The 21,104-nt window shown below is 41.6% G+C and overlaps 1 protein-coding gene across 4 annotated transcripts in view; it reads right to left on the bottom strand.

Moving 5' to 3' along the window:
- The window catches only part of vti1a (vesicle transport through interaction with t-SNAREs 1A), a 115,720-nt gene that overhangs the window by 28,739 nt on the left and 65,877 nt on the right, over window positions 1–21,104 (bottom strand). For 2 of the 4 annotated variants that reach the window (XM_082545263.1, XM_082545264.1), the window contains 2 exons: window positions 13,460–13,530; window positions 9,160–9,232 (listed from right to left, as the gene is read on the bottom strand). In XM_082545263.1, the coding sequence (XP_082401389.1) occupies window positions 9,167–9,232; window positions 13,460–13,530 (137 nt within the window). In that variant the 3' untranslated portion in view covers window positions 9,160–9,166. The remainder of the gene's footprint in view (window positions 1–9,159; window positions 9,233–13,459; window positions 13,531–21,104) is intronic. The other 2 variants (XM_082545261.1, XM_082545262.1) reach the window with 1 other exon arrangement.

Here is a 21,104-nt window from a genome sequence, read left to right as displayed (position 1 = left end):
CTGTGAATTTACTCTTACGTGTGAACTATGCTTCCGCCTCAGATCTACGCCGTAACTTAAGCCATAACCATAACAACATTTTAACCCTACCCCGCAAACTTTTACGTAAACCTGACATGCACCTCGTGGAAGACTGCAGTGTAGGGAACCTGCATCTGAATAAGAATATTTTATTAAATTAATTAAGGAAATTATGTAGGGATAAAAGGAACTTCCGGTTACTATGCAAGTTAGGATGTATATTTCCCGCAGAAGTGTAAATCGAGCTTTACTTTGTTGTTGTTCTTAGAGGTTTGCTGGCTGATAGACCAACATACAAAAATCTTAAGTGAAACATGTTAAAAACAATAAAAACTCTCCACTGCAGCTAGTGTCATGTTTTTTTTGTGTGGTTTTTATTTATTTTTTTAATCTTTGAAGTTTTTTTGTGCTTCCCTTGTTTCCCGGTGAACTCCGGCACAGGAGAAGTATGTCACTCCAATCCTTGTCTTGACCCATTTGTCAACCATGCAGTATTCAAAACAAAAGCAATTAGCTGAGCTACACGCTGTTGGGTTCCTGGAGGACCGCATGGAAGTGCATTTGCCTAAGTTGAAAACCTTTCTCCGTAAGATCTCTTTAGGCAAATACCTAAACAAAACAATAGATTTCAACACAACCACACCCAGTGGATAAACTGTTAAGAGGGAGGGAGGGATGGATGGATGGAGGGAGGGAGGATGGATGGATGGATGGGCATGGAAAGCTGCATATTTGTCTTTGACCTTGACCTAAATTACTTTCACAATGATTTTGAGATCTGGCATTATAAGACTGACATTCAGTCAACAGCATGATGCAAACTATTTGCTTCAATATCAGAGATATATATTTATATATTCTTATTTCCCAAGAGGCAAAGCAGACATCGCTAAATTGGGTCAGAATTGGCCAATAACCATTTTAGGTGATTTACTCTTCTCACGTTACAAAAGCTGACAAAACACTGCAGAATTGGGGATAATTTAGTCTTTGTGTTGTTATTTCAGTGCCTCTAATAACCATTAAAGAGACGTGGTGCTAGATGACTTGAACAACAAGGTAAAAATTCATTTTGCACTTTGTTATCTATTCCTTTTGTTTTATTTCTTTTAAATTCTGAGACACCTGTATTGTGTCAGCAAACAAATTGCACAAATTTTCACGAGGCAATAGAGGGAATTCAAAAGAGATTCAGCCTGAACTTTTGTGCAGTGATAAACCACACCGGGAGACTGGATTTGGCAAATAAGATATTTTTAAAGGTACTTGTCAAAACTGTTGTACACACCACTGAATGCCCTTCACAGCAAGCAAAACCAAACCAAAGTAAGGGATTGGTAGGTGGGGTCTGTCCTTTGGCCTTCCAGCCTTTGGGACTGGAAAGTATAATACAGCATGAAGTCTATTTTTGTATTTTGTATAAAAGCACTGAAGGTTAGATGTATTTTGCTTAAAAAAGGGACCAATTTGCTGTTGAAGTATTTTGACAGGAGCTCCTGATTCCTGCGAACGCCTTGTCTTGCAACCTTTTCACTTCCTTGAAAAAAAAAGTGGCCCTGTTTTTATTGTTTTGCCCATTGTGATAAAGGGGATCTTTTATGCCATCAACAACATGGCAACAATGTACTGCCTTTGTTTTGTTGAGCCATCCTGGGGGGGCGGTTAGGATGAGACACAGACATACAGAGGCACAGTAAATGATTGATGGGTTAGAAGAAAATATTAAACAGAAAGAAAGAGTCCAAATTCAACATTTGTAAATATTTCAAGCTCTTGCACTCCAACAAAGAGAGATCTGAGGGGCAACACAATAACAGAAAAACTCTACTTAACCATCTATCCTGACGCAAACATGACACAGGCGGGTGTTACTGCTGGAATTATTGCTGTTTGCAAGAACTACTGTTGCCTGGTGCGTGTTGAATGGTTCCTTGAGATTACTTACAAATAAATATGATTAAATCAGAGGATAACAATGTATCCAGCAATCATAAACTTTAAGGGCCAATGGTTCTGCTTTGACAGTTCAAATAATAGTGATTTAATTAGTTAAATAAAAAGGAGCTAAAATCCCTTTTCCTGGCGATTAGATTGCATTTTTAGCCAAAAGAAAGGAGTATGCAAAGATGATGAGAGGAAGAGTTAAATGAGAGCTGAATGAGAGTGCAGGAAATGAATGAACAGTGCAAGTGTTTGGACAGGAAACACTTTATCCTGGCAAGTAATGGAGCCCAAGAGTTACTCATGACGGCAAAGGGACTGCATGTCCTGGCACGGATCGAGACGGAATAGTGAACTACACGAGCGAGTGTGTTGCAAAGCTATAGCAAACAGGACAGCCCGTTTACGTCCTTGACACAAAAACTGGCATCTAGTGATGCAGTGGCATTCCACAAAATTCCTGGAAGTTGTTGCATAGGATGCAGAGAAGTATCCACAATAGCTTGCTGGGAGGTAACAGGAGTCAAAGTAGAGACAATGTGATAGCTTCTAATTGCTTCAAAATGTCCTGAAGAAGGCCCCCTATTATCTATTTAAATCGGCTAATAATGGGAGGCTAGGAGGAGGAGATGGAGACGGGGGAGGTGGATGGGGATTGGGGGGGGGGGGGGGGGGCGCGCTAGGCAGAGGGTGAAAGCTATCCTCTGCGCTGCCGTCGCCTCATTATTTTCCGTCTTGACGGACGCCCGCGCTCAACCCCTGGATGAATGGCCCTGTGCTGAATAAGTTATCGCCAGACACACAAAGGAAAGAGTGCGCTACACAAACAACACAGCACTACTGCAAAGCATGAATCTCTTTTTCCTCTCCTTCTCAGTTTTTTCTCCCTCAAACCCATCACCCTTCCCCCTGCTCCCTCTAGACGAAAGGCAGGGCCTGCCACAGACTGAAATCTCACCTGTAATTTCTACAGAAGCTCTCAGTAGGTGGAGGAAAAACACAAGGGATACAGTAAAATAAAAAGGCAGGAAGGATAAAGGCATCTATGTTTGCTGAAAAGATGTATACCTGCGTTCCTTCATTTTGTTTCATCTGTCCTTTCTGTTTGTGCAGCTCCTCAATAAAGACAGGGACCTCCTTTGGACAGCATCAGAAGATGTCTAAGAGGATGGGTCTTTTTTGTTCTGTAGACAAGGCCCGCAGCATGATCACTGAAAGTGTTTTGGTTTCATCAGATCTGTATTTTGTTGTCTGGACTGCTGGGGCTTGGCATACTGAATCAAGATTACCTTTTGATTCCCTATAGCTACTAAATGGAAGCCATAAAGGTAAATGACAACAAGAAATGGCCCATTCCCAACGATTATGGAGACTATGTGCTCTACAACAGTCAACTCCTCTCCCTTGCTATCACTCAAAATTACAAGTGGAACTTTTGGACAGGAGAGCCTCTTTCCCCTCTGACGGGGAAATCAGAGGGTGCCGTGGCCCGACAGGCGCTCGACGGCAGATCAAACAGGGCGGGTACCCTTGGAGTGACACCTGGAGCCACTTCAAGGGATGAGAGCGCCACTGATCTCCAGTCATCTCGTCAGAACGACAGTCTGTCAGGGTTAAAGAAGGGGGAAAAAAGAAGCTCTATCAGCGAGGATGGTACGAGTGAGGTCGAACGAAGAATCACCTCAATGTCACGGATGCCTGACCCTAGAGCATTTGGAGAAGTGATACTGCAGAAGACATCTTTTTTGTTGGGATGCTGAAGATTAGCACTAGTTTTAGGTAGAGGTTAGAACTAATTGTACGCACAAAACAATACGATGATACACGATTAGTTCAAGATTGTCGTGCTTTGATTACAAATGCCATCTACCTCAGAATCTATCAGATGGCATGCAGCATTTACCAGATTTTAAGCTAGCTGTCAGCCTCACACTTTGGTATTTTTGCATGATTTGGAAAAAAAGAAAAAAAAAGAAAAATTTCTTCCCTATCACAAGCAGAATAACTAGAATTCAGCTATGGCCTGACACGCCATAAAACAGAAACCCACTATGGGCTGTATAATAGAAAGAGGGAGATATGTATGGAGAAAAAGAGGGCTTTGGCAGCCAGTTAAGCGAGTCAATCCTCAACAGACAACTGCATCCCTTATAAAACAACAACACGTCTTTGCCCTTGTCAACAACGTCTCCCTCTACAGCCCAGGCTTGTGTGTGCCTTTTTCTTTCTGCAAAAAACGTCCCATCAGCACTCTCTAATGGGCAAGGTGTAGGAAGAGAGAAAAAGACAGAGATGAAGCAGAAAGAAGACAGAGAGAGAGAGAGCGAGGTGGCAGTGGTGCTTTTGTGGCTGAGGAGCAGTGAGTAATGAGGCTGAGGCGCACCCTGTCATTGTCCCAGCAGCAGCCTGCAGCCACAGACACACATACAGACACACAAATACACACAGATGAAAAAAAAAGCATCTAAAAACAAGACTTTGTCTGACATTCAGCATCTACACTGTGAAGTACCTGATGAAACTAAACAAAGTAGTTTAATTTCAAAATGTATTTAAGACCATTTGGTCTTGTTTTGTTAGATGGATTCATAAGAGGTGCTTGTTTAAAACACTCCGTATGGTCTCTCACGAATTCTATTCATCGTTTTCTCCGTCTCTGCTGCTGGGTGACTCTGGATTATTAAGATGTTGCATCACTTCTCCGAAGCATGGGTATAAGGTGAAGGTAAAAAGTCCAAGTTCATGGATGCAGAAAACAACACCACGGGTGCAGAGCTGAATTTAGCTCTGCAAATGTGTATGCAGATGCGCAATGTTTATGTCTACCTTGAGAAACCTGTTTGGCAGTAGTACTGCAATGGCTCACATAACCAAGCAAGGCCCTTTTCATTGCAAGGTGATGTTGAAAGAAGCCATTAACACCAAATATCTTCCTGCAGAAAGCTAACATGCTAGCTCTGATCTACTTAACACTGTCAACAGCAGATGCATTTATTTTGATATGTGTAAAGTTCATCTAGGGGATGAGGTGGAGGCACATACCGTTCATTCTTTGCTCATTTGCCAGAATGAAAAGAGACTGGACATTAAAAAGAAAACATGCATTCACACACACTCGGATTGCTTCCCTGGAGGTAGTGGAAAAGGCCAAAGATAGAGGTGACCCACGGGGATGTAGTACTAAAGGGGGAGTGGATGCAGGGGGGTAGTAATGATGCCAAGCTGAACAAATTGCAAAGCAAAGGGAGTGCGTTTTAAATGTAGTACATGAAATTATCGTGAATGCAACACAGAGGGAAGATCAGAGAGGTTGGGATCCACTGGGAGCGATCTGCAACTCTCGGGACAAACATAAAGCTCGGCTACGGTGATGAGTTCAGCTGTAATACAAAGTAAAATAGGACAAACATGTCTTCCAATACTCTGCTGAAAATTCAGTGTGCAGAATTTGAATGCCTAGAAGTTTTCCCTCTGTTTTTCCCCCAAACACAAATAAATATAATAATAATATAAAGAATAATAAATGGAAAAGTGAAGGGAAAACATATGTGATCTGTTTCAGCGACAATTAAAACGTGAAGCTGTTCTTTTGCAACTTAATGACAAGATCTCAACACAACTCACTCACTGAATTAAACTCCATTAATTACACGACCTACATATACTAACAGGTCGGTCTTCTACGCAGATAGATACAGGAAGAGATCACATATCTGCTAATAATAAACAAAAGCACCAGAGCCTTAAGAGATCTTACAAAATAAAATTAAAAAAAATCCTGCTCTCCAGACGCTTTTCTGAGGGCATGCACTTTAGTCTGTTGACTCCAAATACTGTTGTTTTATTAGGTCGAGCAAACAAGGAAAAAAAACTACTTTCCATTAGAGGCAGAAAACTTTTGATTATCCTAGAGGCAAGGATGAGCTGTAAATACTATTCTCCTGCCAATTAGTCATATGAATAGGTTTACACCAGGTTCAGAAGAACTTCACTATAACAAGACTCTGAGGGTTAGCCGCAATAAGCCGCACTGTATTTTGTACTGAATTTGCCACATGTAGCTAAAATCAGAGAGACGTTTGCAGTCACACATTAAGGCATCTTGTGAAGGCACGGCTCAAAAAAAAAAAAAGGAAGTAAGAGTCTTGTTAAGAGCGTGGCAGTATTAACCTGTGAGCTAGTGCATCATCTACGCCCAGGCTGATAGGCTGATCTCTAAATCAGTGTCCAGAGAGTGTGCGAGTCTGAAGGCTGAAGCTCTGTCCATCCTGCCTGCCCGTCGCTACCGCCAGTCCCAGCCATGAATATGGAGCTGTTCTGTGGCTGGGAGCTTGCTTATGTTTTCTGTCTGATATCTAGGCCCCATTCCCATTTCAAAGGGAGGTCCACCCGGGGCCTTGACTTTTTGATCTGCCTGGCGACTGAGTCGACCACCTGCATGTGGGATCAGCTGCCAGCTAGAGCAGACAACCCCTCTGCTTCAAAATATACACACGCACCCCCTTCGCCCTCCCTTCACTGCTTCATTGCCCTTCGCTGTGCCCCCTCCTTCCGTGAAGCTGCCAGGAGCCCCCAGTGGTCCTAACTGGGTCTGGAGCTGCATCCCATTCCCCCCCCCCCCCCCCCCCCCGCCATTTCTTCTGACCAGGGCGAGTGAGATGTTTGAGATGCTCAGTATAGCAACAGGACGCATCTTCATGCAGTGATGGGAACATTTTGTATTAATGAAAGGCCACAGTGTCAATGCAGCATGGAAACAACAAAGGCTTTATCAAAAGGTCTGTGGCCTTTGTAATCAGGGACAGAGAGGCGCACTGTGAGCTGTGAACCTCTCAAACCTGTAGGTGCCGAGCCCACATGTATACAACTCATTTAAAGCTTAGAGTAACTAAGCATGAGTAGATGACACAAGACTGCGTTTTCACTTGTGACACTTGTTATAAGCCCGTGACACAACCAATTAACAGCACCTATGTTCCTGCCACCGAGGGTAATTAGTTAGAGTTTCACAGTCAGAAAATGTAACAATTTATTTTCAAACAAAGCCACAGCTATTTGAGATGTGTGTCTTTCTGAATGTTTCCTACAATAAGTGATATTCACACAGTCTTTAAGTTAATTGGCTTTCTTGAACCATGACAGCTAGCTTAATGAGTGTCTAATTGTTTCTCAGCTGGGGTGATAGCACACCAGACCAGAAAGACACTTCAAGAAGAGGTGTGACTCTAAAAAGGACACCCTTCATCTCGTAGATCACAATAAATCCCTCCGTTGTTGCACCTACACACTCGGCTCTATCGGGGCCAAAGTTTTTTCGATGCTTATAATCAACTTAAAACTGCTGCTGTGTTTATATATCTGGAAAAAAAATGTATTCGTGCATCCAATTAATCAAACATCTGCATTCAAACAGAAGAAAACAAAAAATATATATACTTAACTAAACAAACAAAAGCTGGAATATTCATCAACCTGCATGAGTATTTGTGTCCACCTCTGGTTTGTGTCACAAGTGATCCAGGTTCCTAACATGTACCAGAAACGGTTTCACTACACTCATCTGTGTAAGCCTTTACACGCCACACTACTTCTTCTGCTGCCTCAAACAAGTGGAGTATGACAAAGCAACCGGCATCAAAAACAAATACACTATTAATCAAAAAGCAAGAAAGGGGGTGGGTGAGGGTGGAGGTAATGAAATGAGTGAGGAAATTAGGAACAATTTCCAGAAAGGAGGGCATTTAACTAACCTTAACTGAATTTTTGGTCTGATTATAAATATATTATAAGCTTTTAAACTGGAAAAAAAAAACCCCAAAACAAATTATTTTATCAAATAGTGACAAAAAATAAAATAAAACTGTGTACGTTGTGGTGCTCCCGTCAAGCATAAAGGCAGGCAGTAGTCGAATAGGTTTGCAGCCGGGCCCCACTTTGGAAAGCCCTCATAAATCCTGATTTGAGACGGGCACTAACCAGAGGAGCTAAGGCATCAAGAGAGGAGGGAGGGGGGGCTGAAGAGTAAGTGGGTGGCAGCATGCCTCTTAAAATGCTACGTCTGATTAAGTCTTCCCATTAGGTGACAGCTGAACTTTAACATTAATATGATAATATTGAAATAAGTGCATGTTATTTACTTCAGCACCAGCAGGGGTGGAGGGAAGAAGAGGAGGAGGAGGGAATGATGAATGATTTCTGGACAGCTCTGGGTGACATGCCAGGCGAAGTGACCCCCCCCCCACCCGGCCCTCCTCTTGCCATAATCAGGCTTGACAAAATGGAGACATATGCAGAAATATTGGTTACAGTCGGCGTCACAGCCCTTCTCAGGCCTTTCCTCTCCAGTATCTGCCGCCCGCCCTGCGAGCCACCCTCCAAATTGTCTATGGGCACTGAAGCATCTATTTCAATTGGCACTTCCTTCCTGCCCCCAGGATTTTACATTTAGTCTGTGTCATTTACATATTACTCTTAATCAAAATCCACAGCGGGTGACAAGGAGGGGGAAAAAAAAAAAACAACAAGAGAGAGCAAGAAACAAAACCGTGGCGTCACGGTTCAGGGGTAAGCACACAGACACTTTATGAAATGGAGATGTGACAAGACATTACGGTGTGTGTGTGTGTGTGTGTGTGTGTGTTAGGAAGCGGAGGCACCAGATAATGCAAGGCCTATTGAAATATTTGCGTTTGAATGCCTGTGCCTGTGTGACTGCCTTGTGAGTGAACTAGCACGCCAGGGAGACAAAGAGTGCAAGATGGATATGGGTGGTAAGTGCATTTTGTGGGAAAAAAATGAAAAGAGAAAATAAACAAAGGCAAAGAGAAGAAAAGAATGGAGACATGTACAGTGTGCACTTGTCTCTTCCAGCAGGATGCTGTACTGGGCTACTTGTTTCTCAGGCACACAGCACCACATTTAACCAAACAGCCACTCACACGATTTGTTTACTTAGTTTTCTCAGCTATATAGTTCTGACTAATAAGAATTTGACTAAAAGATCACAGATCCTTTACAAATGAGCTTAACCTGCTTGAAACATGAACAAAAGCACTTGCTAATAGCCACAGGTGACTGACTGCAGCAAGTTATAAACTATAATATTCACTTTTAAATCTTATGAAAGTCTTTATTTACAACCTCACAGCACTGTTAAAGCACTTTGCATACAAAGAGGTGCAGAAACAGTGTTCCTACCTGCCTCTTACCTTCTCAGCATGCCGGTAAGGATGCGGGAACTCTTGCCCAGGTTGGCGTCTGTTTCTCTCAGCTGGAGTTGTAGGGGAGACAGAACCAGTGAAGGACAGCTTTTAGTTTTAATTCTGAACAAACACTTGAGCAATTTCAGTTTAACACACTCTGTCAACAAACTAAAGCTGTTTTTAAAAAAAAATCCCTCTGGTGAAGCACACACCAGGAAATAGTCCTTCTGATGTGTTTGCACAACTGGAAATATGTAAATGGGTTTAGGCAATGGTGGGTGGTGGCAGCGCACATAATGACCACTCGCTACTGTTAAATGCGCTGCAGTATTAGCTGCACATGTTGTGAAATCTGACATCGAGGTGGACTTTGTCCTAGGAATTTGTTGCAAGTTTGCAAGTTAAAGGCTTCTGTATCATAAGAACTGACGTTGCTTTCACACACGACGCTGTCGGCTGGAGCTTAACATATAATATGTGGATACTATTTCATCCACACTTGAAAACAAAAAAGAAGCATGTAACGAGTATAAATAAGTACCACGGCAATAATGTCATTTGATTATTACAGTATTGTTGTGCAAGGTACTATTGCACTGTACTACTGGCCTTAGGGCAGAAAGACATCTCTACAGTTTGACACACTTTTCACTAAAGTTTCTTGCGACCCAGAGAGATGAATGGGAGATCCTTTGATTAGAGCTTGCCTTCTTACCTTAAAGGTACTGGCTTACCTGTCAAGAGACCACCCTCGGCAAAACCCCCCACTTTTAGACAAAACCAGTGGGGGGAAAAAAATACACGACAATTTTAGAGCTGCTTTAAAAGCAACTTATTTACCAAAGCATGAACAGCTAGGCTACACATAAGATCAATGTTTACTTCATTTGATGCATCTCTATGTCTATAAACTAGCAGCATTGTGAGCTGTTCAATGACAGAAAACTTTTGAAAAAACCTCCATAACCTTAGTACGACATGCCACTTGATGGTCTTATATTCATCTTACTACAGAGCTAGATGAATATAAGGAAATGGAGTGAAAGATGCCTTTACTTTTAAAGTAGGTACCAAGCAGTGGGAGTCCTTGAAGGCACCCTTGAAATGATGATCATGGCTATTGAGGACTAATTGCCTGGATATTTCCCTTTTCTTGCTCCATTTCTTTCCCTTTTTCTTCCTCTCTGCCTTTTTTCCCTTCAGGGGTCATAGGAATGTTTTCAAGCTACTCTCTTGTCAGGCGTAGGGACTTTTCACAGGGAGGAGGATTTGGCAAAGATGTTGCCAGCAAAGTGTGAGTGTGAAAGTGAAAAAAAATGCTGACACTGCACTGAGTGAGCTGCCACTAACATCTACCTGTAGTCGCATTTCTCGAGGATGACAGGGGAGCACGGGGAATAGTGATTGCAGAGTTTTTCTCTAAACAGTCAGCAGGGAGTGATTTATCTTCGTCTTTCTCTGAAATAATACTGCTTTCCCAATAAAGTCACCCCTTCTCTGTATGTTTTCATCAGTGAATCACACTATATTCTATTTGTTTTTAATTCTTCAGTTTCACATCTTTTCTACCAAAACTCCCCTTTCCTCTACAACGATCGGAGCCACGCTCTCTTTTTTTCATGTTTGTTCTGGCTCATCCTGCAGTCATCGCTCTTCCCTGCAATTCATCCTCCCTTCCCAGCCCTGCTTTACTGCTCCTTTCTTCCTCTTCTTCCATCTTTCCTTCTTACCCTCTGGCAGCCTGGGCTGGTGTGATGCAGGCTGCCAGAGCCAAAGATACATGTGGTACAGGGTGGGAGGTGGGGGACCTGGGGTTTGGGCCCTCTGGCAAAGACAACAAGTCCAGCAGTTGCCTGATGTCTGCTTCTACCCACAGATCTGTCCCCTAGACACTTTGCACTTTCTCCCAAAATACATCTCTCTCTCTGAATCATTCCTTCTTTCCTTTTCCACCTCTCTCCCTCTCCCTCCACAGCCTCTCACCAAATCGTACGCCTTCCTCCATAACCTGAAATGGAAACCCACTGAAGTTTTAGGGTAGTCGAGTGTCTAAAATTAATCGTGGCTGCCTATAAAGAGAGAGTGAGAAGACCTTGTTCCTTGAAACTCATATTTTTTTCCAGCACTAAAGTAGAACAATTTCTAAAGACATCTTTAGCCAGCTTCGAGGATTAAAATGCATACACGTGTTGTTACTATTAACACAAATGAAAGCTAATTTGCATACAAAATTCTAAACAAACTCTGATCCATATCATTTAAAGTGCAAATAAAGGGGCATTAAGGGAAATAAAAGGTAAGGTTTCAGCTTCAAGGATGAAAAGTCCAAACTGAACATTTAATTCCTTTTAGAGCATTAAAGTTTGTTAGCTCACTGAGTACGACCATTCATTTGTCTGCATAATTAATCCTCCTCAGGTTAAATAAACTGTGCTTACAAATGACTGAGGCGATACTGTCAAAGTGCATGAGTTTATTTCGTTTATTTTCAGTTAATTAATAAATAACTGTTGAAACTGAAGTTACAGCTTGCTGTGATAACTCTGCACAGTCGTAATCAAAGTGTTAAAAGAAGCAGGTTTTACTTTTAAGGCTGTCTAATACTTTTACTTTATTTCCTCAAATTCTTACACTCATTCCCGCTCTTGTATTATATGCATTTAAAAGACACGAATTACCACATTTAGGCAACAACCATTAAAAAAAATGCCCCCCTGCTACGTTTCACACCCTGAGGTAGCCTTGAGATCGGTTAAAAGAAATTCTTCAACCCGTTCAGGTGGTTCTGAGTCGGCAGTGTACTGCTCTGACCCTGTGTTGAAGTGTTCTATTGACTCCTATTTGTACCATAAAAGCAAAACAAAAGGCCACACCTCCTGCCGAGCGCTGGGGCTTGTGTAAATTTTGTGTTTGTATGTTTGTGGGTTTATTCATTGCCGAAACAATTTTAAATTCCATCTCTTTAATGCAAAAAGAGCTGCTAACCGACCCTTCTATCCTCGTGTCTTTACATCTCGGTTTCTTTTTACTTAACTTTTGCCCCACAAACTGCCTTTAAAGGCTCAGTGTGTGTGTGTGTGTGTGTGTGTGCGTGCGTGCGTGCGCATTTGTGTACATATGGTGAGGTGGTTCAGCAGAGGAGACTCATGGGAAGAAGGGAGAGAGAGAGAGCAAAAGAAAGAGAGAGCAGGTACTCTCAGTAGACGCTGTGGACCGTTTTGAAAGGAGATGTTTGATTTCCTTTGAAATCTGCTGTGCGAGGCCCAATGCCATGTTGTGATCTTTAAGCATTCTGCGTTGAGGGGGCCAACAGGGCTGGGCCCCCTTCCTGTGTTTGGTCTTTTCTGTCTCTGCCTACCTGTCTGTTTGGCTGACTGTACGTAAGGAGGGGAAGCACTAAGGATTGGGAGGGCTCTCTGAGGAAAAGTTGGAAGGATGGAGCGAAATGGCAGAGGGGTGCAGGAAAAGTGCAGGAGGGTGGGCGAGGAAGGACGGCAGGTGGCAAAGTTAACCCCTTTTAAGTGAAAGGAAGCAAAGGGGGGAAGAAAGCCATATTTCAACATTTTATCCAATCCAATTTTAGTTATAAAACACTTTTGAAAAACACAAGTTTGACAAAGTGCTGTACAATTCATCTTGAGGGGAACATATGGAGCTAGTAGCTCAGATATGTATTGCGGTGCTGATCAATTAAGGCTTTTAAAAGCACATAATGAAATCTTAAAATACATCTTAAAAGGAGCAAGAATGTGCAAGGGGAAATGTGCTCACGTTTATGGGTTCTGGTTAAAAGATGAGCTGCAGCATTTTAGGTGCTTTGTTAAAAACACCAATGTTAGTCACTGCTCATTTAACATGTGGCTGCAGGGGCCCAGGTCCAAGAGAAGAGCAGCACACACACTACTGAGTCTGAACGCAATTACCTCAATCTTACTTTCACTGAAATTTAAAACATTTGCATGCTTTGATATCTTTCAGACAGTTGTGTTTAAAGGAGCTGACGTCACTAATAAAGCAAAAAACAAAAAAATGTGAGCTGACAGCAACACCTACTCAAATGCCAAACACAGCCATCCATAAACGGGCACACTGAGCTGCTTCTCGTTATATAAATCTGCTGACTTAGTGCGTGCCGAGGAGGGTGTATCTCACAGTTGTGTGAGGCAGCTTTCGTTTGTGTGTTTACGTGAGAAGCCGTACAAAAGTGGCAAATGTTGGCCGTAACGGCTTACCGTTTCACGAACACTTGTTAGAACAGATGCGCGAGTGTGCGCAGGTGTCAGGTGTGCACTCACCCTTTCTCTAGCTCTCTGGATCTTCTCACGGTCACTGTGCAGGTTGGAAAGAATCTCCTGCCCCACTTGTTCTGCAAGAAAAGAGCATCCAGCATAAGATGGCAGGTCCAAAAAGTTCCGCCATGTGATGAAATGAATAAAATAAAATAAAACAAATGAACGATTAGGTGATTGCGAAAGCCTGGCTTGCACTCACTTTAGCTGTAATCTCTTATTTGTCAATCATTCTCACCATCATGATTAATGTAGAAATAATTTGTTTTTTGGTTTTTCCACATCTGGACCTACTTGGGTATGTGTAATATTTGTGCAGTGTGTACACAGACATTGCTGTCTAGGAGTGTCAGACAGACAGACAGAAGAATACTGCATCTGAGGGAAGTGTTGAACTTTCTTAAGATGCTGGAGTAAATAGACATGAAGTTCTAGACAACAACATCCCAGCATCCAGCCTGCCAGTGGGGTCCACTCTGCCGATGCAATATTCATTACTCCTTTCTTTTTTTTCTTCCCTTTTTTTAAACGGCTCTCGTCAGTTGTAGTTGTAAACACATTAACGCACAGTTATAAAACATCCCCGACAAGGCACCTGACAAGCTTGTCAGTGGTCACTGTCATTTTCCTGTCCCTTGGGAATGAGAAAAGAAAGGCGGGGGGAAAGAAAAAAAACATAAACCAAATAAGATGCCCCCCACCACCACCAGAAAAACCCACCGGTGCCATCAATGTAACCATACTGCTAGAGCATTAGTGTTTAAAAATAAGGCAGAGGATGAATCAGGAGAAAAAGGGGAGAAAAAAAAGAGTGAAGAATCTTTGCATGGATCAAAGACAGGCTTTCAAGCGCACCAAACAAATCCGGAATAAACAACACAGTTGCTGACTGTATTACACTACACAGGTGCCGCACACCAAAGGGCCCACGTGCTGAGCGCCTGTTTGGGGGGAGCAGTGCAAAAATGGGCTACATCTGGCAGCTAAACAAGAGGGGAGAGAAAGAGAGAGAGAGCGGCATAGAACGGGGATCAGGGAGACGCAGGGAAAAAAAGAGAAAGCATTGTCAAATGAACGACATTCGTCTCCCATTCATCCCATCCCTTTTACCCCCTTCGCACTGTAACTGACTCAAATGTGTCTCTTCCTGCCTTCATTAATTTCTAATCTGGGATGAGACAGATTGAAGGATACCCAGATTAAACAGTGCAGTCAGACAGTCACATGTGACAAATAGGGCAGATTAAAAGACTGAGCGCAGGTATTAATAACCATAAAAATACAAGCCCTCCCCCGTCCCGAACGGAGAAGAACAAGGGATAAACAGGGAAGGAGTTGAAGCGGAAATCTTCTGTTAAAGAGACAAATAAGCACATCTATCCATCTCTGTCAGGGCTGTGGCTCTTTTTTTTTTTAAATAAATGAGTGTGACAAGCACTGCAGCAGCAGAGGGTTTCTTTTTTGATGGCAAGTGCATTATTGGAGAGGTTTGCAGTGTGTAAAAAGATGGATGAGGTAGAGGAAGAAAAGACCTCCTAAGACATTGTGCTCCAGGTACTTAAGCAATCGTTACAGACACTGCACTGTGCACGAAGGCGTGTTTTGCGATTATGGTTTGGACCTACAACCGAGTCTGTTGTGGATGCATTTTCCATGCTGACTGTATACACTACCCACAAGTGAATGACCGTCCTTGACAAATCTAACAGCTGCTCGAAAAAAAAAAAAAAGGAAATCACAATACAAGTCTTGTTTAAGTTGTGTCCATTTTTGTAACCTTACTGTGAGGGAGCAAGAACGCACAACCTTGCCTTTCTATTTTTCTGTCATTACCCAAGATGCTCCTCTATTAAAAGAAATCAATATGTTATTACAAGAAAATGACATTGAAGACACTGCATAAGCTCAATCATGGCATCTTTGATGGATAGCCATGAGCACAGCTGCGTCAAATCATTTGCAGTCACCAGAATAGTATTTTGAGTTGGCTTGTTATGATTAACATTTTGTTCACTGTCAGGTCTCTCTCCAGTCCTCCAAAAAAAATTTCCCATCATTCCTTTATGACCTTCTTCCCCTACACTGACTTCAGAGGTATACACGTCATCTCCCCAAAGGACGTATTGTGTTGATTGGATCTCAAGCATCCACCCTTTCCTTACTCATTCTCTGGCATGCATCTACACTTGCATTCATCTAATTTCATTCCTGCTGACTAGTTCTGTGTAAATCTTCATTAGTTACTGGGAAAAAAACAACTTTAGGAAAAAAAAAATAAGACTCCCATTTTGTGACCTGTACTGCATCTTAATCATATACTTTCACCCAAAGCTATCGCCACTCGTGGAAAGAAATACAGCAAACTAGTCCCTATTATCCAAGCTATAAACTCATGATGAAATTACCTTAAATTGCTTGGTAGTTTTTTCTGCCCTTTGCAATGCTGACATATTACATATTCAAGTTTGCATAGGATGTTTAACTGCATAAAATCTAAATAAACACACAATTTATGACCACGACAAATATGGAGGCTATGTAAAAAAAACAAAACTGAAAAAAGTACAGTTGATAAAAACAAAACCGAGAGGCAAAATAATTCACTGTTAATGCTCCTGACTTAATGCTCGTTAGTGTATAAAATATTCCCCTCCTGTTTAAACAGCTATTAACAATTTAAATAACCCTGGCCCAGAGGCCTTGCTCTGACTCTCTTGTTAAAGATCTCCGTCCCCCAAAGGTCCATTTAACAAGCCCATTATTCCATTACATTGCATTTACATCAGCACCAGAGAGCCTTAATTTAACTTGCTCCTGTAATGTAACTGTAGAAAATAATTAGTATAGAAAAGTTGAAGGCACAAATTAGATTGAGGGGAAAATAATGTCTGTGTTACGATTTTTTTCTCTCCCTTAAATACACGGAAAGACTATTGACATAGCAGAGCCCTGCTGTATTTTATCACAACCTTTTGTTAAGAATTACATGGCAGTGGGAGGGGTGAGGGGGGTGGAAGGCTATTTTACTGGGTAATTAGCTTTACTAGAGTATGAGGTGCAATGTAATGTAATCTATAAAGCTTGAACAAGCCGAACATAGCTGGAGTAGGATATTTTGTCAGCTCCAAATGTATTAAAAAAACCTCAACCAACCCGCATATATTGTTTCCACTACACTTTACCACCAAGAAACAAAACCATTACAACACCATGAAAAACAACTCTGAAAGGACTGCAATTGGAAACACGTCATTCTATACAATTATCTATTATAAAAAGCAATGCTTTTAGAATGGTGTGGTTAAATTATTATAGATAACAATTAATATATTCATATAAGAAGGGACTGAGTACTGGATAGGCACATTTATTTATAGCATATATGTATATATTAGGCAACCATTCGCAAGTTCACAGGCACAATTACTGTCAGCTTTATGAAACGTGCAGGTTTGTCTGCAACAAAACAAATGACAAAGATCAAATGAAGAAAATGAAATAATAAGTGTCCAAGGAGGAAGCCAGGGAAGTCAACACTGAGGAAGGAGGAGGTTTGGGGTGAAATAATGGCAGTGTGGAATATTTAATTTGATAAGTAAAGAAAGACTCAGATTATAAGCAAAGAAGTAAATGCCCATAGTCTCCAGCATCAGTGGGATAGTACCAACTGTAAGTGATGGCATCCAGTAAGGATGGAAGACAGTTTTAATTACTGACATCATAAGAGAATCCTTTTTAGAATATGTTTATAAATATATTAAAAAAAAATTCTGTTAGTATTTAATACCTTGTTTTATATATTTAGCTGTAACTATGAGCATTTTTGTCTTGTAGCGTTTATCATTTTAATATTAGTAGTAATAGTAATAATATTCAGTTTAAATTTGTGTGTTCAGACTGGCTGAGACACTGAATTTTTGTAGAGTGTGAGCACCTTGCCTAAAGTCATATGCAATATTAAACTTTATATCTCTGAATGTTGGAAAGTTGGACCGATAACCAATTAAGCATTTTGATGACATCTTAGGCTTTAGGGAATTAGGTCAAACATTTTTGGCATTTCCCAACAAACCGAAATAAAGAAGAATTGTCAGTTACTTGATGACAACAGAAAAGGTCTGCTTTACCATCTCACCATCTCGTGTTATGAAGAAAAAAAACATGTCTATGTAAATAAAAATCATAACCTGCCCTTATCTGCACACATTGCTTAGGACAACACGGCTCAAACAACTAACAATTTGGATAAAGTCCAAACCTCTATAGCCTTCAACTTTTTACTCCAGTCCATGGACACATTTAATTGGAGCCATCATCTATTTCACACAATGTGCTTCATAGCGTATACACTGTGTGAGGGCCCCTGTCTCTTTTTCTGTGGTGCATTTTTTTATTTTATTTTATTTTTTTGCTTGCTCTCCTTCTCCCCTGAGCCAAAAGGGGACAAGACCTGACAGTGGTGTGCTCTGAGGCTCTGAGGCTCAGCACAGCTCCTTTTCATTAAGCAGTTGAGACCACTTTTTGAAGGTTACCACACACACTTATATCCAGACACAATCCATACACTCCAACAAACCCATGGAAACCTATGGGAGGGCTGAGGGGGAAGTAAGGAGGGGCCTAAAAAATGTAAGACCATGCATTTTCTCTCTCTCAAACTCCATCAGTCACACAAACACACTTTCACACACACAGTGCGGCAGTCAACGTGTATGCCTGTGACTCCCAGGTGAATAAAGTTACCTGTCTTTGTACACTTTCAGAGGAGCTTTTTTTAAGGACTTTTCAAGTCTACAGCTGCCGGGTGACACACTTTCATCACCCCCATCAAAGTTGTACCCACAATGGGATGTATTTGTAATGCTGAGCCCACAGGCCATGAGGCTAGCGCCTTCGCACTGAGCGATAGCTCAAAATAAAGAGGTGCCAACTGCTAGGTCACAGGAGGGGCATGTAGCATCTGGGGGCTCAGTGATGTTATGACAGATTACTTATAATAATAATAAACTCTACCGAATGTTAATGAGGAACTTTCTTTATCGCAATGAGAGCAATTTATGATTTAACAAGAGTCAAAGACAGCTGTGGTGGTTCATTAGAAGAAGGAGGTCATCTAAGTGACATTTTTTGGGTTTTAACGTCAATATCTTTTAACAGCTTTGGGATAGTGAACTTATAGAGCATTAGATACTTAAAAGTCTAAAACAAGGAATATTCTGTGTAGGGTGAAGCTGGACCATCCCAGTCTATCTTGACTTGCCCATGCATCGGCCCTTCCCCTTGCATGTGTTTGAGTGGTGGTGGGCAGTCAGGGTGGATTTCTGGGGCCTTTCTTCACTCTGCCAGGCTCTGTTTTATTCATCGCCTGCGCCCTGACCCCGCAGAGCTCCTGTTCTGACAAATCACTTCTGATTAAGACAGATCTCTGTTAGTCAGCCACTCAACTTGGCTTATTCATCATTCTACAGAAAATATTCCTCTCTACTCCCCCGTCCCCCCCTCCTCCCAGCTCGTTTGCCTGTCCGTCAGACCGAAGCAAGGCACAAAAGAAATTTCCGCTGCTGTTTTAAATGGCTGATTATAGACAATTGGTGGATGGAGAGACGCAAGACCGTCTTATGGGTGATAAGACGCAAGTTTAATGGGTATAAATGACCGGGCCTGTAGGAGAGCAGCTGGTAATAGAACCATTTGTTTAAGGCTGAACTGGGGTGGAGAGGACTGAAAGCTACATTTTCTTTCCATTTGAGCTTCCCCCTCCTCTTTTCCCTTCACCTCAGCCTCAAAGTCAAATTCTCAGATCGCCAGATTTACATTTAAAAAAAACAAAAAAGGAAAAACAGCAAAAGTCCCCTTCACCCTCATTCAATGAAAATTGATGAGTCTTGGAAAAGAACAGCTTGTTTTACATTTATGAAATTACCCATACCTACACGTCCCTGTGGACGCAGCTGCACAAACTTTGACCAGTCACGTATTACGTTTCTTACCATGGGTTAGTAACAATAGAATCTGAATATTTACTGTAAGTGTAATTAACAATACAGTTAGAGCATTCATATGCAAAGTTCTACAATAATAAACAACAGCAAACTGCTGCGCCAAGGCATCTAGACAGCCACAAAGCTATTGTGTTTTAAATGTATAACAAACCAGATTAAATTAACCTGAACGACAACCCTGCTGGTGGCAAAGGGCTGAGAAGCGGGAGGAGTGAGTGGAGATTGAGGGTTGAAACATGCAATTTGCCTGGACTTAATCAACCAGTCTCACTGAACCATCCAAATGAAAACTAATGGACTTGGGTGCTTGCTGTGATTGCCCCACATGCAACAATGTGTAGGCAGGAGCAGCGCTTTCTGAGGTCTTCAATTAAAAAACTGGGAATTTCTACAGACGGCTGGTCAGCCTGTACACCTATTCCACCACAACTCATATCCTGATTGGTCAATTGTGAAGCTCAAACACAGCTGACTTATTAATTCTGTTTCCATCACTGAGAAAGGGTTTTTTTATGTGTTGATTAAACTTGGTCGAAATTGTAAAAAATGTATGAAGTATAGAATTAAAAACTCATACCCGAACAAGCTAATTTGTGTATGCATTATTCATAGCACTGACATTTGTGTCACACAATTGTGGTGGCCGCACTGCAACTATGATTTTAAAAAAAATAGTACATGGAAAAACAAACAAACACTACTATATTAAACTTTATTCAGCAACAGCCGAGCTAAATAATAAATACAGAGTTTAAGTGCTACTATTTAAATAATTAGATTTTATAATGAGCGAAGTAGCTCTATACATGAAGGCACAGCAGCATATAAGCACTATAATACCATTATGACCATATCTAGTCGGGGCTAAAGTAAATAAAGACGGTAGTGCAGGAAAAAATCAATAGAAGCGCATTCTGTTGGATTTGGAAGACAAATACACAGAGTTCATCTGAGCTCTACAGTTATGCCAAAACCGCATGAAGGGGGAACTCGACTTGTCAGTTGGTCCTAATCAAATACAACATCTTATTTAACAACCTCTACTGGAGTGAAAAGTTTGCCAGTTTCTCGGAAATGGACTCGGGGAAAGATATATGGAGGCAGGGGAAGAATAAAGGGAAAACTTGACGTTCCTCTGGTTCGTTTTCAACAGTTTAGGAGCGTTAATCATCGCATTACTGTTGATTAAAGGCTTTAACGTCTCTAATCAGAAAGTTGACAGGCAGATCAAAGAGCGCAACACAAATTTCTTGCCTTTTAATTATCTGTACAACACCGCACCTCGAGCAGCTCGTGCCTGCCTATCTCCTCAAACTCAGTGAAAGACTGCGAAAGGAGATCTAACACTCTACAACAGTTCATTATCCAATAAAATGGGAGATTAGGAGGGGGGGGTGAGGGAAAATACAACACACAAACTCATACACACACATGCGTGTGCAAACAAAAGCTTTAAGGCTTTATGATTAGTGAAGACCTGGGGGAGGCCTACAGTCTTCTTTATTAACATGTCCTGAATTGGAGCAACTTAATTATGCTTGTCAAAGACGGACGTGGCGTCAGGCTCATTTGCATGTTTTGACAAGGTCTGTTGGGAGCCTCCATCTATTTTTCTACAGCATGCTATGAGTATTTAACACTTTTCAACA

The sequence above is a fragment of the Aulonocara stuartgranti genome, assembly GCF_965226115.1.
Source record: "Aulonocara stuartgranti genome assembly, chromosome: 8".
In the NCBI taxonomy this organism is placed as follows: Eukaryota; Metazoa; Chordata; class Actinopteri; order Cichliformes; family Cichlidae; genus Aulonocara; species Aulonocara stuartgranti.
The sequence above is the reverse complement of the archived record's forward strand: the minus strand, read 5'-3'. Positions and strand labels throughout refer to the sequence as shown.